We start from the raw sequence: 26,353 nt of genomic DNA on the forward strand, positions 1-26,353 counted from the left end.
TTACACTGTACGGATTCTATGATCCTATGAACATCTGCTGAGATCTCTTGCTTGGTCTGACAATCATCCGTGGCACCATCCATGCAGCTAATATAGAACAGGGAAATTTACATTTGTAAAATCCCTTCTGCTTCACTGGTGTGCTTTTGGGAGGGAAATCTGCCACCCTTACCTGGTCAGGCCTACATATGATGTCAGACTGCCCTAAGTTCTGAATCGGCCTAGCTACCCATGCAGTTCAAGGGGGATTGAGAATGGGCTAAATGTGCTGGGCTTGCCACATCCCAATTAAGAAATTTAGAATGAACTTCTATCTGCCAAATCAGTCAATTATTTGGCAAACAGTGGTGTGCCCTTGTAGTGACAAGTTCTCTCACTTGGTTGACTTCCATCCTCCCTGTTTGTCTCATTTTAAGTTTCTTATTTGCCTCCTGTTTTCAAGCACCCTCGATAATTTTCTTTCTATTTACGTATTCATTGTGATTATCTGGAACAAGAGATAGCTGCTCATTTTTCAATTTCGGTCTGTTTTTAGCAAAGTAGATGTTTACATTCATTCTGGCATGTAGCTGTAATGTGCACAGATAATCAGCTATACAACGTTAGCCTGCTTTTGGAGACATCCGATCGCTGGAGCTATAGTGGTAGACACAGAATGGTTCCCTATAAAACAAAAGCTCATATTGCTTAAAATTCTGGACAAGAGAAATGTTGTTAACAAAGTGAAGAGGCCCTCCTAGGATTACAAGGTTACTGCTATCCTGATATGCTGACTTGTGTGGCATTTCGAGCAAGCTTTTGCAATGTGCATTTCTGTAATTGTGATGCCAATTAGGCTTACTGCTGCAAACATGTCTTAGGCTAATTGCTTAAGAGCTGCACTGCAATGGTTTGTGTGAAGTATCACTATTGTTGGGCTGCACTTTCTATTGTGATTACTGGTATCTGGATTTGAGAAATGTAAACCGAAAACACCTAGAGACTGCTCGATTCTCACTTCCCCCCAAATGGGGGAAAAGCTGAACACTGCACTGTCTGTAACTGCCAGAACTGGATGAGTCAACTGTTGATTAATTCAATTGATTATTGTCATACATATTATTATACAATAAGTAGTCTCACAACACCACATTAAAGTCCAGGTTAGAGCCTCCTGATGAAGGAGCAGTGCTCCGAAAATTTGTGTTACCAAATAAACCTGTTGGACTTTAATCTGGTGTTGTGAGACCAGGAGAAAAGGCTGTTTTCTGTGAGCATCCAGGAGGGATACAGATGGCATGACATTCTCTAGTTGAAGAGACAGAACTTACAGAAATTTGATTATATAGATGATCTGGAGGAGGGAACCGAGTGTATGGTGTCGAAATTTGCTGATGACACCAAGATTGGTGGAACGGCAAATTGTGCGGAGGGTGTGGAGAGTCTGCAGAAGGATCTAGATAGGCTGGGCGAATGGGCCAGGAACTGGCAAATGGAATTTAATGTTGGTAAGTGTGAAGTTATCCACTTTGGTTGGAATAATGGTAGGAAGGACTATTACTTACATGGCGAAAAACTGCAGCATGCGACGGTGCAGAGGGACCTCGGGGTCTTTGTGCATGAGTCGCAAAAACCCAGCCTGCAGGTGCAGCAGGTGGTCAGGAAGGCAAATGGGATGCTGGCCTTCATAGCGAGGGGGATTGTATATAAAAGTAGGGAGGTCTTGCTGCAACTGTACAGGGCACTGGTGAGGCCACAGCTGGAGTAGTGTGTGCAGTTTTGGTCGCCGCACTTACGCAAGGATATTTTGGCCTTGGAGGGAGTGCAGAGGAGGTTTACTAGGCTGATACTGGAGTTGAGGGGGTTGAATTATGAGGAGAGGCTGAATAAACTGGGCTTGTACTCGTTAGAGTTTAGAAGAATGAGGGGAGATCTCATTGAGACGTATAAGATGACGAATGGGATGGATAGGATAGAGGTGGAGAGACTCTTCCCGCTCAGAAAGGACAGTAGGACTAGAGGGCACAGCCTCAAGATAAAGTGGGGGCGGTTTAGAACAGAGTTGAGGAGGAACTTCTTCACTCAAAGGGTGGTGAATCTCTGGAATTCTCTGCCCGTTGAAGTGGTGGAGGCTGCCTCGCTAAATATATTTAAGACGCGGGTTGATAGGTTTTTGATAGGCAAGGGGATTAAGGGTTATGGGGAGAGGATGGGAATGTGGAACTGAGACACAACAGATCAGCCATGATCTTATTGAATGGCGGGGCAGGCTCGAGGGGCTAGATGGCCTACTCCTGCTCCTATTTCTTATGTTCTTATGTTATGTTCTTATGATTTGATTTATTATTGTCACGTGTATTAACATACAGTGAAAAGTAATATTTTTTGTGTGCTATACAGATAAAGCATACTGTTCATAGAGAAGGAAACCAGAGAGTGCAGAATGCAGTGTTACAGTCATAGCTAGGGTGTAGAGAAAGATCAACTTAATGCAAGGTAAGTCCATTCAAAAGTCTGACAGCAGCAAGGAAGAAGCTGTTCTTGAGTCGGTTGGTATGTGACCTCAGACTTTTGTATCTTTTTCCTGAAGGAACAAGGTGGAAGAGAGAATGGCCGGGGTGCATGGGGTCCTTAGTTATGCTGGCTGCTTTGCCGAGGAAGCGGGTAGCGTAGACAGAGTCAATGGATGGGAGGAGGCTGGTTTGAGTGATGGATTGGCCTACATTCATGACCTTTTGTAGTTCCTTGTGGTCTTGGGCAGAGCAGGAGCCATACCACCACGCTGTGATACAACCAGAAAGAACGCTTTCTATGGTGCATCTGTAAAAATTGGTGACAGTCATAGCTGACATGCTAAATTTCCTTAGTCTTCTGAGAAAGTAGAGGATTCCATGCCTCTCTCTATCCCTCTTTCTCCTGGACTCCTCCTCTCTCTCTGTCCAGAGTCTCTCAGTCAGACTGCCTCAGAGTCTACACGACTACCTATTGCAAAGTCAGCTGCTCCTTTCTTTACATTCAGGTGTGAAATTTGGCACTTGGATTTCAATAGGACTTGACCTGGGTCCCTGGTCTCCATGGCAACCAGGCCACAAAGGAACATCATCAGCAGAATTAGTGGAAGACCATGTGCCCCCTCCATTACTCCATTTTAACTTGCATTAAAGAGGCAATTTACATAACTATGATATAATATCTAATGGTCATAACAAAATACAAAATTACTGCACACCATCTGATGGTGCACAGGAAAACTGCACTGGAACAGACCACATGTGCTGCATAAAATTTCTCAACAATTATTTAATAACTTTTTGGATGTCTTTCCCCCGTTACTTCAAACAAAATGGCTAAGGTGGACAGATAACAGGAACCACAGCAGCGGCTCCTTCTCATTAGTGTTTGTGGGATCTTCCAGTGTGACGTGGCTGCCTTATTTGCATACACTAAGTCGCTGCAGATAACGTTAAGCTGGTGTAAAACCATAATATGGCCTCAGTGCGAGTACTGTGTGCACTGTTAAACACCACAATCTGGAAGGATGTTGTTGTCTCCGAAAAGGTACAGCACATATTCACTGGGGTACTACCTGGTAGGAAGTAATACAAATATAAAAATGGATGTGAAGAACAGCAAGTCATATTGTGGATGATATAATAAAAGTGTAGAAGCATGAGACAGGATAGATAGAAGCAGAGTGGATCCTGTAGTTGTGGCATCAAGAATGAAATATTAAAGAAGCAGGATTGAATGTGAGAGAATTAGAATGTAGAATATTGATACAGACAGGATTTTTTGGATGGTGAAGTGTCCCAGCCTGTCATCTGATGAGTTGGCGTGGAATGCATTTCCATTGATACTGGCTGCCACTCAGCCTCATTTGGGTTGGAGAAGGGACATCCGCCCCTAACTCAGGAGCAAGTCCCACCTTAGAGAGCTCCTGGCTTTGATTTGATTTGGTTTATTATTGTCGCGTGTATTAATACGCAGTGAAAAGTATTGTTTCTTGTGCTATACAGACAAAGCACACCGTAGATAGAAGAGGACAGGAGAGAGTGCAGAATGTAGTGTTGTCGTCATCACTAGGGTCTAGAAGAGATTGAATTAAAGCATTGCTAATGAGATTAGAAGAGTTAGGATAAAATCTTAGAAGCATAGAAAGAGTGTAAAAGATAGAATTAAAAGGTATGCTGGATTGCCCACCAGCTTGGTGGTCCAAACAGCATCGGTTTGGAGTACGAGTACAACCAGTCTCCAGATTAGAAGTGCTGAAGTCTGGGACCAGATAAATGCTGGTGGTCTTATGGCGGATAGGGAGATGAGGCTCAAGGGAGGGATGAGGAGAGGGGAGTGGGGGTCCTGATAGAGATCCTGGTAGGAGGCAGTGGGGAGGGAGCATCCGCGAGGGGTAGATCTTAGAATCATAGAATCCCCACAGTGCAGAAGAGGTCATTTGGCCCATCACGCCTGCAGCATCTCTCCGAAAGAGCTTCTTACCCAACCCACCCCCACCCCAGCCCTATCTCTGTAACCCCATGTATTTACCCCGCTAATCCCCCCAACCTACAAAAGAGGGCAATTTAGCATGGTTAATCCACTTAACATGCATATCTTTGGACTGTGGAAGGAAACCTGAGTACCCGGAGGAAACCCACACCGCCACGGGGAGGACGTGCAAACTCCACACTGACAGTCACCCAAGGTCAGAATCAAATCTTGGTCTTTGGCGCTGTGAGGCAGCAGTGCTATCCACAGTTTCAGAGGGGCACTTGATGTGGAAAGGAAGCTGTTGAAGATGCCTCCACCTTTATCCTTCTCACCCAAGACATGATAAGGGTGATGTTCCGGGCCGTCCCCCATGCTCCTGATCACCTTCTGCCAGCCTGAAAATTGAGGCCAGGCTGAAAACATCATCTAAATGGTCATCAGTATCCACTTAAGGGTCCCAAATGGGGCTGTAGTTCCAGACAAAATGACAAGGCTGATTACTATCTCTGGCAAAGACAAAGGAACATAATGGCTAACTCATCCAAAGACCTGAGGTACAATTGCTCAGAACAACTAGTGAACTCCAGTTTGACCACACAAATCACAGAATCATAGAATCTATAGTGCAGAAGGGGGCCATCTGGCCCATTGACCCTGTACCAACAACAATCCCATCCAGGTCTCATCCCTGTAACCTCATATATTTACACTCCTAATCCCCCTGACACTGAGCGGCAATTTATCATAGCCAATCAACCTAACCTGTGCATCTTTGGAGTGTGGGAGGAAACCGGAGCACCCTGAGGAAACCCATGCAGACACGGGGAAAATGTGCAAACTCCACACAGACAGTGACCCAAGGCTGGAATTGAACCTGGATCTGTGGTGCTGTGAGGAAGCAGTGCAAACCACTGTGCCCTCGTGCTGCCCTCTGATTTCCAGAAGGAACCTCTCTCAATCTATGCATCACACATTACCCTTGTGGATTCATTTTAAAAAATCAGGAGGCGGGACCTATTCTGGGCCAAGAGCTGGCAACGTAGCACTGAGTGGGTACCTGCACATGCACTGATCTGTCAGCGTAGAGACCAGCGCATGCACAGTGGCCCTGCATTGCTGGCTTCTCAATTGCTGCCAACTCAATTGCTGGCCAGCCCTGCAACCCCTCAAAGGCAAGGGTTAAAAGCCAAGGGATCTGCCCAGTTTCTGTCTGGCTGTCAGCCTATGCAATGAGAAACAGCAGATGGAAGTTTGTCACGCTGAAGGTGATATAATAATCAGGGTAGGGCAATTGCAAAATAGCCATTTTTCACAGGAACATCTAAAACTCTCTCTTTGTGGAAGTCGATCAGAAAATTTCAGCTGGAACAAGAACAGAAATCTCTCTAATGAACCAGAGAACACCTGAACTGAAGAATCAACTGTTAGCCAACGGAAGCCACTACCGTGATCAACCTATATTAGCCATTAAACTCATCGTCTACTTCTCGCAACTCAAGGATTGTTTCATATAACACTTTTTATATTTACTTACTATTGGACTCAATTCTTACTTCTAATCCCCATGAACGTAGATGCATGTGTTTTACCATTTCTCCTTGCCTTTTTAGTAGTTGATAAACTTAGTCTATCTTAACTCAAGAATGCCTGGTTAAATTGGTTCCTTTTTAAACATAACTATTGGGTCTGGAAAAGATATCCAAGGGGAAGGAAATTCTGTTAGATTAAACCTTTGTTGTTATCAACAGAGGTTGGGTTGAATAAAGACACACAGATAGTCACCTTTCCTCACTTTTGGGGATATCCCAGCCAGGTGTGTCAAATCAAGGGCTCTCTCCTGGATCAGCAGCTTTTGGGGAACTGCACAGTGGCACAGTGCTTAGCACTGCTGCTTCACAGCACCAGGGATCCAGATTCTGTTTCCTCCCACAGTTCTAAGATTTGCGGGTTAGGTGGATTGCATGGTTAGGCCATGCTAAATTTTGCATGGTTAGGCCATGCTAAATTGCCCTCTCATGTCCAGGGGACTAGCTAGGGTAAAATGTATGGGGTTATGGGGATAGGGCCTGGATGGGATTGTACACAATGCAGACTCGATGGGCCAAATGGCCTCCTTATGCACTGTGGGATTCTATGATTCTATGATTCTACCTGGGCTAGTTGTAACAAGTTGAATGAAAGAAAAAGCATTGAAGTGTAATTAGAACAGGGTGAGTAAATATGAATTTTTTTGCCTGCATAGTGGGTGTGTTGATATGGGCTAGTTGAGCTAAATAGACTGTAGACTTGTGGCAGCTTTTATATGCGTCTTTGTGTGTCAAAAATATTAGTTCACCAATCCTGTGTTTCTGGTGCGTAGTTGTACTGAATGGAATCAGGAGTCTGAGAACCATTGCTGCATTTCTGTGTAGACCTATCTCTGATCCACGCTGGCTTTAAGTGCAACTACCTGCTTAGTCTCTTGTCTGTGAAACTTTCTGAAATATTTATAAGAGACAGACTTTGTTCTGCATTAATGAATGCAATATGTTTTGCATAAGATTTATTTTAATCTGAAAGGCATCTGGTCACATATCTCAATCAAAATACAAGTGACATATGTTGCCTTTAAAGTGCATAGGGTTAAGTTTTGATCTAAAGAGAAGGATAAATAAGTAGGCAACATCACCATGAAATAAAGCGTCTCTGTTTCTTGTTACAGTATCAGGCTGTTGGAGAAAAAGAAAAAGTGTGTATTTTGTTTGTGGTCTAAAACATTGTGAGGGGATTTTCCTGTCCCGCCCGCCGCAAGAATTGTAGCGTGTTGGTGGGGGAGGGGGGGGGGTGGGGGGGTGGGGAGAGAGCCCTGCAAAGGTCTGTTGATCTTGGGTAGGATTTTCCGGTTTTGGGTTGTGCGAGGCTGGAAAATCCCGCCTTGTGTATCAGCAGTACACTCGGTGGTAGCACTCTTACCTCTATGTCAGATGTTTGTGAGCTCAAGTCCCCTCCAGGGACCTGTGCAGATGATCTAGACTGAAAGTAAGGTGCAGTATTTCAGATGAAATGTTAAACTGAAGATCCGTCTACCATCTCTGTTGGATATGAAGAATCCCAAAGAAGTGTTGGAAGAAGAGAATCCCAGCATCCAAGGCAACATTTTTGCATAACCAAAAGAATCCTATAGTGCAAAAGGAGGCCATTCAGCCCATCGAGTCTGCACTGACCACAATCCCACCCAGACCCTATCACCACAACCCCATGCATTTACCCTAGCTAGTCCCTCCAACACTAAGGGGCAATTTATCATGGGCAATCCACCTAACCTGCCCAGCTTTGGATTGTGGGAGGAAACTGGAGCACCTGAAGGAAACCCATGCAAAAATAGGGAGAATGTGCAGATTCCTCACAGATAGTGATGCAAGCCGAGAATCGAGTCCCTGGCGCTGTGAGGCAGCAATGCTGGTCACTGTGCCACTGTACCGCCCACTTATGCTGGCCATTTATTTCAGTGCTGTTTATGTGATTCTGCTGCGTGCAAATTGGTAGCTGCATTTTCTACATTATATCATTTCAAAAATGCTTCATTGGTTTTAAAAGTGCTTTTTTGACTTCTGAGATTAGTAATGGTACTACCTCAATGCAAATCTTTCTTTCCCTTATAAGATATCTAATTTCAATACTTTGCTGTACACGTTATATTGTTAAAGTGTCTCTCTGCTTGTACCATTCTAGGCATTGCTGTCATGTGTGAAACAGAAATAATATCAAACGAACCCACAAGCCCTTCATCATATTATGGCAAATCATCGGATTCATACTATCGTGTGGACCGCTGGCAGAAGCTTCGAACAGCTGTCAGGAAGCTAGAGTTCTGGGAAAACTTCAATGCTGAACTGGCAGGATGTGGGTTCTTTTCTAAAGTGTATAAGGTAAAAGAACCATGATTCACCATCTTAACAGCACCCTTCATTCTTACACAACTTACATTGAATTCACTTGTGTCAGCTCCTTCCTCATTTTGTAGAGATGAACGCTCAAAGTTTAATTAAAGACTAAAGGTGGAATTTTACCAGGATGTCCGCCTGAGGTTTGTACAACCCTGCCTGAGGCCAAAGGAGAATGCCATTCTTCGAGCCTTGCCCACCCTCGGAATTGGGGCGGGCGTGCCGGTAAAATTCTGGCCTAAGGGTGGGATTTTCCAGCTGTGCTTGCCCCAAGACCAGATATTCCTGCCTGAGATCAATGGACCTTTGCGTGTTCTGCCAAATTTTCTGTCCCTCCCACTACGATACTCATGGCGGCGGGACAGGAAAATTTCACCCTAAGTTGAAATTCCTTTCATGTGGACACTAAGAACTGATTTGTCAAATTTTTGGTTCTATTCTGAAGAAGAGTATTATTCAACTCACAGCTTCAACATTGGTTAAGGTTTTAAAGTTTTTTTATTAGTGTCACAAGTAGGCTTACATTAACAATGCAACCACTCTCCCACCGTTTCTTTCCCTCACTCCCCAAATGCTGCCAGACCTGCTGAGTATTTTCAGCAATTTCTGTTTTTTGTTAGTTTTGTTGTTCATTGCTTAGCTCTGTTTATAAGTGTGTGCAATATATTTTTAGACAATGTTGTTGGTCTTTATTCTGAGCCAAATACCTATTTACTTTGAAACAGCATCTCCTTCATGTACAGAAGTTCATAAGTCATGCTCTGGCAAATTAATATGCAAAGTGCAAATTAAACAGTTTAATATTTATCACTGAACAAAACCTCCTAGATGCCTTGTTGAACATAGGCAGATTAATTGAAAGACAAGCATGTCACCTACAAACTGTGCCGATCTGTTTCACACAGTAGACATTTACCTCTGGTATTTTTCAAAGGCAGTGCCCCACATGACTGAATGTACCAAGGTAAAGTAAAGGATCACCACCTTGTTGATTCACTCCTGATTTCATTAGCAATAGAGGTCAAAGTGTTCCTACCTTAAACTGGAGAAATTTATGAGAATCTTAATATGAGGCCATAATGAGTTAATTTTATCTTATGCCCTGTTTTATTTTTGCATCATGCTGAATGCCAAATCTTGCCTATGAGTAAATGGATGTCAGAATCACTAAATGATCAGCAGTTCATTTAAAGGGCATCGTAAGAAGATTTAATGATCAGTTGTAAGGTCACCTCTGCATCAGTGGGCCTGGACCAGTAGAGCAGAAATTGCAAATCAGAACTAACTGCTATAAAGACATCTGCAGCAGTTTAGAGCTGGCACAGCCAGTAACTGTAAGATACAAAAGGACGGTCAAATCTGCCTGCGAATCCTCCTGGGCGTGTTGCAATGCTGGTTCTCATCCACTTGTAACAGCTATTCAATATGTGTTGGAGTTGATCCTTCAGTTGTCACAACTCATGTCTGTTTGTTGGGCCTTCTCTCTTTGTTAGGCCGCATTTGGAATATTGCGCGCAGTTCTGGTCGCCACACTACCAAGAGGACATGGCTGCTTTGGAGAGGATGCAAAGAAGGCTTACCAGGATGTTGCCTGGTTTGGAGGGGTTTAGGTGTGAGGAGAGGTTGGATAAACTCGGATTGTTTTCACTGGAAGGATGGAGGTTGAAAGGCGACCTGTTGGAGGTCTACAAAATTATGAGAGGCATAGATAGGGTGGATAGCCAGAGGCTTTTTCCCAGAATGGAAAAGTCAACTACAAAAGGGCACAAGTTCAAGATGAAAGAGGGAAAGTTTCTGGGAGATGTGTAGGGAAAGTTTTTCACACAGAAGGGGGGTGGGTCCCTTGAGTGCACTCCCTGTGGAGGTGGTAGAAGCAGAGACATTAGCAGTGTTCAAGGTGTACTTTGATAGACACATGATTGGGAGGCGAGTAGAAGGACAGAAACCATAAATGGGCAATAAGTAGTGGTCTAAATAAGGATTAGGGATCAGCACACACCGGTTTTTTGTTCTTTGTTCTTTATATTTTTGCTTGTTATGCCTTAATTGCTTGCCTTTTCAGCCTTTATAAAGGCTACAGATGTGTTATGTGCCATTGAGACTTTCTAAAGTTTCTGCAAAATTTGTGACTCTACTGTGATACTTCCTCTCATTGCTTCTGTTATATTTTTGGGTCTATTCTGCTTTCTTATCTTTTCAGTTCTGTATCTTAGATTATAGAATCACAGAATCCCTACAATGCAGTAGTAAGACACTAAGACCATCGAGTTTGCACTGACCACAATCCCACGCAGAACCTATCCCTTTAACCCCAGATATTAGCCCTGCTATTCCCCCGACACCATGGAGCAATTTGGCATGGCCAATCAAACTAACTGCACATCTTTGGACTGTGGGAGGAAACCCAGAGCACCAGCGGGAAACCCACATAGGCAGAAGAGAAGCGTGCAAACTCCACATGTTCAATTCCGGCCTCGGGTGACCCTGGGTCCCTGGTGCAGTCCTGCTAACCACTGTGCCACTGTTATATGTTAGCTGTCTACAAGTATGTCCAGTGGGCCTCATACCTAGCTTACATGTTAAAGGCAAGTTCAGAATAATATTTGGAAAAGCCTTGTTTAAATTAACTACTGTTTCCTTTCTGTGCCAACACAGGAATTTGCTTCCTTCTTCAGAAAGTAATAGAAACCGCAAGAGTTTAGGATCAAGCAAATATATAGGACAATCCATGGATAAGTGAATACGTACCTGTTTAATATGCCAATCAACTCCTCCAGCAGCAACAATAAATGAACTTGACCTAAACGTTAACCTTTCATTTTGTGCTTAACCTTCATATGTGCAGTATTCCTGTGGTCTTCCTTTACTTAACAGAATATCTTGGCTTAACCTATCTCATCAATTATCCAAAAATGGGAACAATTTCTACCTACTCAGTCCAAGATTTTGAACACCCCTGTCAAATTTCCTCTCAACTGTTTCTCCTTCAGGAGATCTAGGCTGATACTTTCACCTAACTGAAGTCTCTCATTCCTAGGACCATTCTCAAACAGTATATATCTTTTGAACCCTGTCTAATGCCTAGAGTTCCTTCCTAATCTCTGCTGCCCAGAATTGGACACAATACTCCAGTTGAAGATGAACCAGTGTGTTGTAACTTTCTTGCTTTTTTTTGCGTTGTATGCCTCTATTCATAAAACCAAGGATCGTGTATGCTTTAAAAACCACTGATTCAACCTGTCCATCAATGACTTACATGCACATAGCCTCAGGAATTTCTGTTCATGCACCTCCTTTAGAATCATATCCTTTTCTCATATTGTGTGGGATTTCCGGATCGCACTCATCCCAAGACCAGAAATTCCTATCCATGGTCCTATCCTGCATGCTACGATGCCCACGGTGGGCAGGACAGGAGAATTGCACCCATTGTCCCTCCTCATGCTTTTTATCAAAATTGATCACTTCACACTTTTTCATGTTAAGTTTGATCTGCCACTTGTCCATCCATTCCTCCTGTGTCCCCTTGAAGTCCGCCAGTGTCCTCCTCACAGTTCACAATACATTCCACATTGTGTGTTCTGAGAAATTTGTAATTGTGCTCTGACAACCAAGTCAAGAATTGAAAGAAAGCAGTTCTCTTTGAGCCTCCCTCATGTAAGACCGTAAGACATAAGAATACGGCCACTCGACTCATCGAGTTTGCTCCACCATTCAATTATGACTGATACTTTTCTCAGCCCCAATTCCCTGTCTTTTCCCCATAACCCCTGACCTCCTTATTAATCAAGAACCTATCTATCTCTGTCTTAAAGAAACTTAATAACCTGGCTTGCACAGCCTTCTGCGGCAAAGAGTTCCACAGATTCACCACTCTCTGGCTGAAGAAAATCCCCCCATCTCTGTTTTAAAGATTGTCCCTTTAGCTTGAGGTTATGCCCTCTGGTTCTAGTTTTTCCTACTAGTGGAAACATTCTCTCCACATCCACTCTACCATAGGCCTTGCGGTATCCAGTAAGTTTCAATAAGATTCCCCCTCATCCTTCTAAACGCCAATGAATATAGACATGGAGTCCTCAACCGTTCCTCATATATGATTGATTCATATAAATATATTCATATAAGTGATTTATTGTAATTTACTTTGAACACCATCATCAGTTTTCTTCTTAAACCTAGTGAAAATGGCCACAATTTCTTGGTAGTCTCTCATCATAACCTGCACAACCAATTTCTGAGAATTCTATTTTATCCATAAGTTCTACACAGTATCCTGCTTCAAATCTTGTTCGGTGACTTCTCACTGTGGCTCTTAATCACTAATATTGTCAAAAGTTTGGGGGTCTGGGCCAGTGATCGTGGGAGGAGGAATTCAAGCTGACATTCACAGGGTAGGAGATGTTGGGTGGAGGTGGGGTTCATGGAGGTAGAGGTATCCGCACGGGTCGGGGAGTGGGTTGCAATAGGCCGCGGGCCCTTTTGGTACCTGATTGCTTTGTTAGATTTGCTGAGAGCGATGGAGGCTGAGTGACAGGCCACTGCTGCTTGAGACCTGCACGTGCGCAATGGCACCCTCTGCTGCTCTCAGTCAGCATTCGGGTGATCTAAGCCCCCCACCCCCACTGGCGGGAAATCGTTTTTGAGTGTTTTTTGTCTAAGCACATGAGGTAGCTGATTTGAACTTGCCCAAAAACCAGATAAGAAACTCTCCCATTTTCACATGCGCCCTGGATTTACAATTTTTTAGATCATCCCCTTCAAATGTATTCTGCCATCTACATCAAAAAGTTCTGTTGCAGAGGAATATTTTAGCCCTGTGTATAAAGAACTAATTGGCGTAAACTGTGTAGCTACATAAGAATGAGAGAGAATTGCTGTTTAATTGTTTAGGAAATATAATAAAGTATTTACAAAGTTCACCTCGAGGGAAGCTATTCTCAGAGCTCATTATGTTTATTAACCAGATTAAACAATACCAGTCAGCCCCAAGTTGATCAATGTTTAATGAAGATATACTAAAAAGAGCATGTTAATATTGGTATAATATTTCAAAGAGCACTATCTTAAATATTAAAACCCTTAAATAATGAAGGTGTGCTGTCAATGCTGAACAGATATGCCATTAAATTAAACGGTGAAGGAGCAAATGGCCAAGCATTGTCAGCTTTCCAGGACAATAGGGAGACAATTTCATGGCCTTATGTAATTTGTGGCCACTAATGCTTTTTTCATTGAAGTGAACAGTCAAGAAAGGTTTTCCTTTCCAGCAAAGTGGAGTCAGAATTTTGTTAGAGTTCCTTAGGCTAAGTAAGGGGATGAAGGGCTTGATATAAGAGGAGCGATTAAACAGCTTGGGCTTGTACTCGTTGGAGTTTAGGAGGATAAGAGGAGATCTGATCAAGGTGTACAAAATTTTAACAGGAATTGATAAAGTAAAGGTAGACCAAGGGGGTGATGTTACCATTTTGATTCTAAGTGTTGAATCTGTGTGTAATTCAGATCTGACTTGGAAACCTGTTCTCAGGCACCCCCATATGCACTTAGCCTGAAAAAAAAGTCATCAGTCTGAATCACACTGTGGGCGGCGCTTAGCCCACCTGAAACGCTGCTGCTGTGATCGGGGCTTTGAACTGTGCATGTGCAGTAAAAATAAATTTGAAAAACGCTCTCCTGTCACATCGCTCCCAGGCCGCAAAAAGTGGATAAAGCGGCCTGGGAGCGATGGCCCCCACAGACATTGCCCCACCCCCACAACAGAACTTTCGCCCTTATCCACCCACCCCCCTGCCACCCAGGCCGATTGCGACCCTCTGCCCCCTTTTCCCCCCACCAATTGCCCACAGAGTGGCAGCAGACCCCCCCCTGCCCCCCTCACCAGAGATCCATCTGCCCCGCACCCTCACCCCAACCAGACAATGACCCCCCGCCCCCAATGACCTGAGTCAGAGAGCTGCCAGAAGCTCTGAACTTACCTCCTCAGAAGCTGGAGCGCTCGAAACAGACCTTTGCCGAGCATGTTTGTTTTGTGCCGAATCTGGACGGGCGAACGCAATGGTAAAGAAGGAAATACAGGTAAGGTTGATGTCCAGCTTATTAAGTCAATTTAAATGCATGCAAATACATTTAAATTGACGTCGCGCCCGTTTTGGGTGCAGTTTGGATTACGGCCATTTTCTGGCCTTGATAAAGTGGGCGTCTGTACGGACGCAGGCGCGAATCGTGCTATTTGCCTCTCGCCCAACTTCAACAAGTGTTCGCACTGCAACGCAATGGTAAAATTGTGCCCAAAATGTCTCTACTTATGGACCAATCTCGAACGAGAGGTCACAGGTACAAGTTGAGAGGTGGTAGATTTAAAACTGAGATGGGGAGGAACTACTTCTCGCAGAGGGTGGTGAATTTGTGGAACTCGTTGCGCATACAGCGGTGGAGTCTGAATCATTGCATGCTTTCAAGAGGGAGATAGACGTATTTCTAATAAACAAAAATGGGTTAAAGGAATATGGGGAACAGGTGGGGAGGTGGATTTGAGACAGGGAGGGATCAGCCATAATCTGATTCAGTGGCGGAGCAGGCTCGAAGGGCTGAATTTGCCTACTTCTGCTCCAAATGCCTGTGTTCCCATAGGTTACTATGGGGTTGTACTCAATGTTTTGATGTAACCAGGCTGACCTTTCTAAAATGTTAGAACATAAATTTTATGTGAAAGACAAATAACCCTATTAAACTTATATAGCAGCAGTAAGGTGCTGCTAAAAATCAGTAATATTGTCTGAAATTACAAGATAACGTATAAATACTTTTAAGAACGGTAGATCATTTTATTTCTTCTAAATTTTTTAATGTCCCATGATCTGTAACTTTCACTAGTTCTGTACACAAGATATAACTTTTAATATTTCATATCCAAATTCCTCTGGATTCCCTGATATTAAGGTGTTTGCATCTGTTTTCCGTTCTTAAATGTTTATTTTGTTTTACAAACCAACGTGGCTTCTCGGATGACTGATGATAAATGACCAATTATATGATAAATATCTCAATATATGGGGATTCTTCCTCAGTTTGCAGCATTTATGTCGCCCTGTACATTGACAGGGCTGATACTTTATTCTGGAAGTACATCAAGCAGGGAAGTTGGGCCACAAGGCTAGTTAGGCATCTAGTTTGAGTAGGTACAATTTCTGTGTGTGTTCGGGTGAATGTTGGGAGTGCTAGTACGCTCTCATTAATTGGTCGAACACAATCTCTGCAGCTTTGATGCTTGGAGGGTTCTGTGAACTGGCAGTTAAATGGAAGCGTTCCTGACGAACAAAGGCCACACCTCTTTATGCATTTCCACTCTGATAAAATGTGGCAGATATGCTTATAGATAGGGTTGAGAATTGATGGTCTGGTCTGGAGTGTCCTTGAATTAATGACTACTCTCCAGGGCACTGTAGACCTTCAAACATTCCTGTCTCTTCTCCAGCATCAGCTCATTTTTGACTGAAACCCTCATCCATACCTTTGTTATCTTTACTTTGGCTATTCCAAAGTTCTCCTACCTGAACTCCCATCTTCCATAAATATGAGAGCATCCAAAACTCTGCTGCCCGTTTCCTAACTTGTTCACCTTTCAGCCCTGTGCTTGCTGGCTTGCAGTGGCTTCCTATCTGGCAACACCTTGATTTCAAAGTGTTGCCCCTCAAGTCTGCACTGACTCTCTGAAAGAGCATCCCACCCAAACCCTCCATTCTGCCCTATCATCATAACTCTGTGCATTTACCATGGCCAGTCCACCTAACCTGCACATCTTTGGATTGTGGAAGAAAACCCAGATAAACGCAAAGCAAATGTGCAAACTCCACACAGACAGTCACCCAAGGCTGGAATTGGACTTGGGTTCCTGGCGCTATGTGGCAGCAATGCTAACCGCTGTGCCACCATGCCACCCGTAATTGTTTTCAAATCCCTCCATGACTTTGGTCCCCTCTCTATCTCTGTAACCTTCTCCAGATGTCCAGCCTTCTGTGGCTTCTGCACTCCTACTATTCTAGCATCCTTCTGTTAATAACTGTGCCCATCAGCTGTCTAGACCCTGAGCTCTACACCTCCCTCCCTAAATCTCTCTAATTCTCTTCCCTCCTTTAAGATACTCTGTAAAACTAACCAAATATCTGCCCTATTATTTGTCTGGGGAGCACTGTGTCAATATATTTTTTGCTCCTATGAAACAAGTAGGGATCTTGTATTACATTAAAACTTTATGTGTATGCAATTCATTCTTCCTCCAAGCTGCCGGCAGGAATAGTCATGTAGGTATTACAATAAATTACATCTTCTTTTAATTACTATTGGACAATTTGTCAGTCAGAAAAATTGAAATAACTCCTCCGAGGCCAGTGTTCCTTCACCAGATAGCCTTCATTTAGAAACGTATCTCCACTCCTAAGAGTGCTTCAGAATCCAGAGGACCCGATTTTACCATTGCGTTGCACCCGTTTTCAGGTGCAAAACTTGGTAAAGTCAGGCGTGAGGCGAATAGCGTGACCTGTGCCCATGTCCACGCAGATTCCCACTTTACCAAGGCCCAAAAATCGGAACCGTGCCCGAAACGGGCGCAACATCAATGTAAATACATTTGCATGCATTTAAATTGACTTAACGAACTGGACGCCCAGTCTTACCAGCATTTCCTCCGTTACCATCGCGTTTGCCTGTCCAGATTCGGCACGAAACAGACATGCTCGGCAAAGGTCTGTTTCGAGCGCTGCAGTTTCTGAAGAGGTAAGTTCAGAGCTTCCAACCGCTCTCTGACTCAGATTGGTAGTGGGGTGGAGGGGGGGGTGGGGAGGCGGGCCAGATCATTTCTGGTGAAGGGAGTGAGGGGGAGGTGGGTCAGGTGCATCTCTGGTGGGTGGGGGGAGGAGGGAGGGCCAGATTGCTGTCTGGTGCGGGAGGTGGGAGGCAGGAGGATGGAGGCCAGATCATTCTCGGGGTGGGGGGGTTGCGGGGAGAGGAGGAGGGGGGAGAAGGGAGTCCAGATGGTTCTCTGGTGGGGGGTCCAGGGGGAGGGGGGGAAGGAGTAGGGGGTGTCCACTGCCACTCTGGGGGCAGTTGGTGGGGGAAAGAGGTCAAAGGGGGTCACGATCGGTCTGGGTAGCGGAGGGGTGGACGGATAAACAAGATAGTTATGTTGTGGAGATGGGGCGATGTTTGTGGGAGCCATCACTCCCACGCCACTTTATTTGCTTTTAGGGGCCCGGGAACAATATGACAGGAGAGCGTCTTTCAATTTTTTTTCACCGTGCACGCGCAGTTCAAAGCTCTGATCAGAGCTGCAGCGTTTCGGGCGCGATAAGCCCCATCCGTAGCACGATTCGGACTCGCTGTGTTTTTTCAGGCTGAGGCCACCTGAGAACGGGTTTCCAAGTTGGACCTGAATTACGCCCAGATTCAGCACTTAGTATCAAAATGGTAAAATCACCCCCAGAGTGTCAGTAGCCCTGAACACTCCTCAATATATACACAGGTGAGACTCCCTGATTGGGCAGGTAATCATTACCTCAGTCAGGAAGCTCATCCTCCAAGAGGCCTCATTGAGGTCATTATAAAAAATATTGGCAGTTGGAAAGAAAAACTGTTTGATTACTTGGAATAGTTGGAGACAGGAAGTCATGCAATGCACACGGTACAGGTTCAGAGTAGGCAATTGCTTGCTTGATGTGCTTTTTGTAATGGGTTTTAGATTACATCAGGCCAAGGAAAGGTTGGGTTGTGTTCTCAGGGGGAATCTGCAGAAAGTCTGGACGAATAATTGATATTATTGTCCTTGCTATAGAGGCAGTTCAGCAAAGGTTTACCAAGCTGATTCCAGGGATGGCAGGTCTGTTATTTGAGGACAGAGTAAGCCAGTTAGGATTATATTCACTGCAGTTTGGAAGAGTGAGAGGGGATCTCATAGCAACTTATAAAATTCTAACAGTGTTAAACAGGAATTCAGAAAAATTATTCCCAAAGGTGGAGGAGTCCAGAACTAAGGGTCATAGTTTGAGGATAAAGGGGTAAACCTTTTAAAACTGAGGTGAGGAAAAACTTCTTCATCTAGAGGATGAGGAATGTGTGGAATTCATGAGGCCAAAACATTGTGTGATTTCACAAAGAAATTAGATATCGCTCTTGGGGCTTAATGGATCGAGAGTGGAACGGGAGATCAGGATATTGAACTCGATGATCAGCTATAATCAAGGTGAATGGTGGAGCAGGCTCGAAGGCCGAATGGCCTACTCCTGCTTCTAGCTTCTATTAGTTGTATATTAGTTAGTTGTTTAATTGTATTCAGGTGGTGGAAGTTAACTGGGGATTCTCTTACATAGAGGAGCAGAATGAAATTGTGCTTGTTGATTTTGGGGATGTCTTAGTGATGTCTGTCACTCTAAATAAAAAGAAAATTCAAGCTATTTACAAAGGGATACTTCCATTGAAGTGTGGACAAAATGCCCATCAGTTTGATAGTGGAACAGAGATGCCTTAGAATCAAGAGTTAACCAGTTTTGAAGAGCAGCAGCGCAGTTGAATCAAACTAAATTTTTGCAGGGGTTTATTTGTCCAGGGCATACGGTTATGAGAAATCATGAATATAATGTACAACAGAACACTATTCATACTTGGATTACAATTTCGTTATTATTGCTGGGAGTCAAGCAGCTTGTAGTTAAGGTGTTTGTCTGGCACTCAAATATTCATAAATCTGGATTAACAGTGATGAGGTGGTGGTAAAGGGATTTACAAGACACAAAAGTGCTTAGGTTGTAGAAATTTTTAGAAGCAAGATTGGCTGCAACAAATGTGATTATTTTAGTTTCCCAGACTAGAAAATCCTCTTCTAATGTCTCCAACATTGTAAATGTAATGTTTAATATATTTTGTTTAAAACAGCTTAAACATGGCTGTATATCCAGGCTGTTCATTATACTTCAGCTTGCTGCTCAGACCCCTTTAATCCTGTGTTAGCCGCCTCGCTGACTAAAACATGGAATGGAGTTATTGCGAACAATGGAATGGATTAGATCACTGTGTTACAACGCAAGCAGTGGATCAACGAGTTTAAGCCCAGTGATGCTATTTTCATGCTATTTCCCCCATTGAACTGCAGCTGCATTTATGGCTATGCATGGAATGGGTGCCAGTTTGTTACAAGCTGTTCTAATAGCTTCCATTTATTTCATTTATTATTTATTTATTCATGGTCCTTGTGAATGAGTCGCAAAAACCCAGCTTGCAGGTGCAGCAGGTGGTCAGGAAGGCGAATGGGATGCTGGCCTTCATAGCGAGGGGGATTGAAGATAAAAGTAGGGAGGTCTTGCTGCAGCTGTATAGGGCATTGGTGAGGCCGCAGCTGGAGTACTGTGTGCAGTTTTGGGCGCCGCACCTGCGCAAGGATATTTTGGCCCTGGAGGGAGTGCAGAGGAGGTTTACTAGGCTGATACCGGAGTTGAGGGGATTGAGCTATGAGGAGAGGCTGAATAAACTAGGCTTGTACTCGTTAGAGTTTAGAAGAATGAGGGGAGATCTCATTGAGACGTATAAGATGATGAATGGGATGGATAGGATAGAGGTGGAGAGACTCTTCCCGCTCAAAAAAGACAGTAGGACTAGGGGGCACAGCCTCAAGATAAAGGGGAGGCGGTTTAGAACGGAGTTGAGGAGGAACTTCTTCACTCAAAGGGTGGTGAATCTCTGGAATTCTCTGCCCGTTGAAGTGGTGGAGGCTGCCTCGCTAAATATTTTTAAGAAGCGATACGGGTTGATGGGTTCTTGATAAGAGAGGGGATTAAGGGTTATGGGGAGAGGGCGGAAAAGTGGAACTGAGCCACAACAGATCAGCCATGATCTTATTGAATGGCGGGGCAGGCTCGAAGGGCTAGATGGCCTACTCCTGCTCCTATTTCTTATGTTCTTATGTTCTTATGTCACAGGTAGGCTTACGTTCGCACTGCAATGAAGTTACTGTGGAAATTCCCCAGCCGCCACACTCTGGCGCCTGTTCGGGTACACGGAGGGAGAATTTAGCATGGTCAATGCACCTAACTGGCATGGCTTTTAGACTGTGGGAGAAAACCGGAGCACCTGGAGGAAACCCATGCAGACACAGGGAGAATGTGCAGTCTCCAGACAGTCAGAGTGACCCAAGTCGGGAATTGAACCCAGCTCCCTGGCGCTATGAGGTTGCAGTGCTAAGCACCGTGCCAGCCCTGCTTCTTTGTGGTCTCAGCGATCAGATGAATAGAAACATAGAAATTAGAAGCAAGAGTTGGCAATTCGGCCTAAAGTCATAACGGAAAAATTTGATTTTCAACATACATAAGATTACTCATTCAGAGCCAGTGAGATTGTTCAGCAGTAATTGTGAAGTTAGAATGCTGTCCTGAACCCAGTTACACCTCATTCAGCAAATTATTACTTTTACAGTGAAACTTCTTCATGGAATCCCTACGGTGCAGAAGGAGGCCATTTGGCCCATCAAGTCTGCACCGACTCTCCAACAGAGCATCCCACTCAGGCCCTGTCTCATAACCCTACCTATTTACCACACTAATCCCCCTAATATTTACATCTTGAAACAATAAGGGGCAATTTAGTATGGGCAGCCCACCTAACCTGCACATCTTTGGACTGTAGGAGGAAACCAAAATACCCGGAGGAAACACACGCAAACATGGAGAACGTGCAAACTCTGCACAGTAACTCAACATCAGAATTGAGCCCGGGTCCCTGGTGTTGTGAGGCAGCAGTGCTAACCACTGTGCCACCATGCCGTCCTTCTCGTACAGTTCACCACCAGCAGGCAGGTCTGAGTCAAAGTGCCACAAACTCCACTATGGTCAGGGCAAGAAGGAGGTCCTGAATCCACGCCAATCAGAACAGTAATTGAATCCTGTGCTTTTGACACCAGTATAATCCATACTGGCTATAAGATCTCCGATACAGTGAAACAAATGGAGGACTTGATCAGTTCATTGTTTCGGCATTGAATTTGGGTGGACCTGAACAGCATACCCCATGGAGGAGGCTAGAATCATTGACAGCAGCATCTGGATTTCTGCTTTTAGCTGCAGCTGCAAGGCCTCCAGAGGTTGCTCCACTTCAGAGGAGTTATGACAGTGAACACAGCCAATTTTGCTTCATTACAACCACAAACATGATCAGGGCCCTTGCTTCTTAGGCCACTTATGGACAATAGCAAATGAAACACACTTAAGATGCATACTGCTGGATATTCAGTCAGAATTTTTCACAATTCCCCTTTGAGGCAAGGTGAAAATTTGCAGAGACTAAATTAGTTCAATTGAATCTGCAACTGTGAAAACCATTCACGGGAAGAGTGGTTTGGGTGAACTGTGTAGCACGAGAATATTTAGGCTTGCCAAACTAAAGAGTGAAAAACGCACAATAGGACATTGAGTACAAGAGTTGGGAAATTATATTGTAGCTGTATAAAACCTTGGGTAGGGCACGTTTGGAGTTTTGCATGCAGCTTTGGTCACACACTATCAGAAAGATGTGGATGCTTTGGAGAGAGGGCAAAGAAGATGGACCAGGATGTTGCCTGGTCTCGAGGGTGTTGGCCAGAAGGAGAGATTGAATAAACTAGGATTGTTTTCACTGGAATAACGAAGGCTTAAGGGACACAGAATAGAGATCTACAAAATTATGAGAAGCATACTCAGGGTCGATAGTCAGAGGCTTTTTCCAAAGGTGGAAGTGTCAATTACAAGGGGGCACAGGTTCAAGGTGAAAGTGGGAAAGTTTAAGGGAGATGTGCAGGGGAGATCTTTCATGCAGAGAGTGGCGGGTGCCGAAAGGCATTTAAGAGGCATCTGGATGGGTACATGAATAGAGAGGGAATAGAGGGATATAGACCGAGTAAAGGCAGAAGGTTTATTTTAGTTTAGTTAGGGCAATCATGATTGGCACGGGCTTGGAGGGCCGAAGGGCCTGTTCCTGTGCTGTACTTTGCTTTGTTATTTGTTCTTTGATAAAGGCAAAATACTGCGGATGCTGGAGTCTGAGACAAAATCAGAAAATTCTGGAGAAACTCAAAAGGTCTGACAGCATCTGTGGGGAGAGAATAGATCCAAAGTTTCGAGTCTAGATGACCCTTTGTCAGAGTTTTTCTGGATGCTGTGGAGCTCTGACGAAGGGTCAAGCAGACTCAAAACGTTGGCTGTATTATCTCACCACAGATGCTGTCAGGCTTGTTGAGTTTCTCAAGCATTTTGTATAGCTATGTGAGTGGTTACACTCCTGACTTCACAAACCCCTTTAACATGCTCCTTAAGGGACTTATATGGCCTGGTAATTGGGTGCCAGGAGATTTCCCATTCCTTTCCTGCTGCTGGCCCTTTGAAAGTTTAGGCTGTCCTGGAGGTGTCGGGATCAGGATTCAACCTCCAGAACCTCGATTTTCAAATCCAGTTTGCGTCTGGTCCTAATCTGGCAGGCACAGACCACAGGACTCTGATCCTCGATGGCTTATCAATTATCTGGGACAATAATCACTGTGTGGAGTTTGCACATTCTCACCGTGTCTGCGTGGGTTTCCTCTGGGTGCTACAGTTTCCTCCCACAGTCCAAAGATGTGCAGGTTAGGTTGATTGGCCATGCTAAATTGACCCTAGTGTCAGGGAGAATAGCAGGGTAAATAGAGCCTGGTTGGGATTGTGGTCATGCAGACTCAATGGGCTGAATGGCCTTATTCTGCACTGTAAGGATTCTGTGATTCTATGAATGATTATCCTTTCCTTAAATCATCACAAAAAGGCTTGTATTCATGTAATGTTGCACACAAACTTCGGACATCTCACATTACTTTATAGCCAACAAAATGCTTCCCGAATTTTAATTCTTGTTCCAATGTACAAAATACAGCAGCTAATTTGCATACAGCAAGCTCTCAAAAGTAGCAATGTGGCTAGAGAGGCTGTCTTAAGTGACATTAATCGAGGAATAAATATTTGACCAGACATCAAGGATAACTTCCTGTTGCTTCTTCAAAGTTAGTGCCATGGGATCATTTACATCCACCCATAATGATAGAAGTGTCTCGGTTTAATGTCTTATTTGATAGATGGTGTCTCTGACAGTGTAGTACTCCCTCCGTAGTGCACTGGAGTGTCAATCTTGATTGGTGCACTTGAGGTGGGATTTGAACCTGGAACCTTGTGACTCAGAAACATAGATATCATCTAATGAGGCTGATATACCATATAGGAAGCCTGAAGAGAGAGATTAAACCTTATGGTTCATAAATCTGCTGGTCTTGCTGGCAGATCTATTGCTACCTCTCCCCAGCAGAAAGAATTTGCTACTTCAGATGGAGCCATATGTAAGTATTGTGTTCCTGTAAAGAGGCCAATATTGCAGAGTACAGTGGAAGTCTGGATTGAAATCCATTTCCTAAACTAGTTGTTTAGAAGAGTCATATCGTCTTGAAACATTGACTGTAATTTTACTGCCCCGCCTGCCACGGGAATCGGAGCAGGCAAGGGGCAGACAATGTGATGGTGTGTTGACCTTGGTTGGGATTTTACAGTTTCAGGACGAGCGAGGCTGTAAAACCGTGCCCATTAACTCTGTGTTTCTCTCCACAGATGCTGCTAGACCTGCTGAGTTTCAGCTTCTTCTGTTTTTATTGCGTAAATCTATATCGTTTTGCATGCTGAAAAACAGAACTTTTTGTAGAATGTAGAAAAAAAAACAACATATTTGACTGACCATGATGGAAAATTGCATGGAAATAGGTTTCATTCTTATGTCAGAAAATAATCCCTTGAAACACTTTGCACTCTGGAGAAAAACTGGTCTTCAGTTGCTGTAAAATCAGAGCCTGAAGCGTTTACGACAGTGGATAGTTGGTCTTAATCTCAGCATGGAAATATTTCTAAGTCTAAAAAATAAAACTGGTTATGCAACTCTGAACAGACAGTAGTAGAACTTTCTGTTCCAGTCTTTTGACCATTCCATGGGAAGTGGATTATCACAGCCCATTCCTAATTGCTTTTGAGATGGTGGGCTATTTGCAGAGCAGGGAGTTCATGCCCTAGAGGGAATTAAAGAACTGCAAAGGCATTTTTAACAGTGTGATCATTTGTGGTCACCACTACTGATACAAATTTTTAATTACAAATTTATTTAATTAACTGTATTTAAATTTTGTAGTTGCTGTGGTGGGATTTGAACCCAAGCCTCTTGATCATTTGTTCAGCCCTTTGGTTTATTAGTCCAGTAGCGTGATAACTAAACTACCACACTGGATTCAGGCATACAAGAGAATGCTCAGGTCGTCTCTCTTACTATTTTATTAATTATTCAGAGCTTAAGAGTTTTGCACTCATAGCTGCAAGGGATAGACATTCTGCATGTGTGTCTTTGGTACTGTAGCTGTTGCTGTTACTCAGATATAATACTTTCACATTTCACAAGGTAAACCTGAAATTGACTAGCTTTGCAGATTATTAATAGTGCAGATTTGATGATCAGTCATGATCAAAATGAATGGCGGAGCAGGTTTGAAGGGCCGAATGGCCCTACACCTACTTCTAGTTTCTATGTTTCTAGATGTTGGCAGCAATTTTAGAAGCAGCGATGGAATGGTTGCTGCCTCAGAAACTCAGTGTTTGAGTTGCAGTGAATGAAATGTGTGAGATATGCCTCAGGACTTGGAATGCTATTCTCAGGATTACTGTCTGCTACCTGGGAAACACTACAAAACAACATTGCAGTTCCCTATGTGAGATCTATGAGTCACGAACAAGATATAACATTTGATAAAGAGTTTAAGAGCACCGTGATCTTATAAAAGTTGACTTTATTTCACCAGCATCAAAAATGTTTCAGTGGATTCTAAAATGTGGATTTAGGCTGAGAGGGAGTGGTGCCTGTCATGTTGTTATAATGATGTAAATCCACCAACGGAGAGAATGCTGTGCGCGCAGTGTTATTGTCACTAGATTAGTAACCCAGAGACCCTGGGTAAGACCTGGGTTCTAAATCCCACCATGGTACATTGTAATATTTGATTTTAATAAAAAATCTGGAATTAAAAATCTAATGATGCCCATGAAACCATTGTTGATTGTTGGAAAAAATTCATCTGGTTCACTAATGTCTTTTAATAAAAGAAATCTGCCGTCCTTACCTGGTCTGGCCTACACAAAACTCCAGATCCACATCAGTGTGGTTCACTCTCAACTGCCTTCTGAAATAGAGGGCAGTTAGGGATGGGCAACAAATGTTGGCCCAGCCAGCAATGGCCACATCCTGTAAATGGAGGACATGCCCTTCCAAATGGAGGACATGCCCCACTCTCAATGGTGATGAAGTAGAAATGGTCGAGTGCTACAAGTTTTTAGGTGCCCAGATCACCAACAACCTGCCTTAGTCTCTCAACACTGACTCTATAATTAAGAAAGCCCATCAACACCTCTACTTTCTCAGGAGATTAAAGAAATTCGGGACGTCCACTACGAATCCCACCAATTTTCCACAGATGCACCATAAAAAGCATCGTTTCTGGATGAATCACAGCTTGATATGGATCCGGCTCTGCCCAAGACCACAAGAAACTACAAAGAGTTGTGCATGTAGCTCAGTCCATCACGCAAACCAGCCTCTCATCCATTGACTCTGTCTATACTTTCCGCTGCCTTGGAAAAGCAGCCAGCATAATCAAGGACCCCACGCATCCTGGACGTACTCTGTTCCACCTACTTCCATCGGGAAAAAGATATAAAAGTCTGAGATCACGTAACAAGCGAAGAACAGCTTTTCCCTGCTGACATGGACCTACCGTATAATAAGCTGATCTTCTCTTCACCCTAGCTATGACTGTAACACTATATTCTGCACCCTCTCCTTTCCTTCTCCCCTATGTACTCTATGAACAGTATATTTTGCCTGTATAGCATGCAAGAAACAATACT

At 43.8% G+C, this 26,353-nt stretch overlaps 1 protein-coding gene across 2 annotated transcripts in view; it reads left to right on the top strand.

Moving 5' to 3' along the window:
* The window catches only part of LOC145358263 (dual specificity testis-specific protein kinase 2), a 113,734-nt gene that overhangs the window by 54,370 nt on the left and 33,011 nt on the right, over positions 1-26,353 (top strand). For both annotated transcript variants that reach the window (XM_080212132.1, XM_080212133.1), the window contains exon 2: positions 8,176-8,372. In XM_080212132.1, coding sequence (XP_080068258.1) covers positions 8,176-8,372 — 197 coding nt within the window. The remainder of the gene's footprint in view (positions 1-8,175; positions 8,373-26,353) is intronic.

This window comes from Carcharhinus amblyrhynchos, chromosome 25 (genome assembly GCF_965287045.1).
Source record: "Carcharhinus amblyrhynchos chromosome 25, sCarAmb.v2.hapA, whole genome shotgun sequence".
Taxonomy (NCBI): Eukaryota; Metazoa; Chordata; class Chondrichthyes; order Carcharhiniformes; family Carcharhinidae; genus Carcharhinus; species Carcharhinus amblyrhynchos.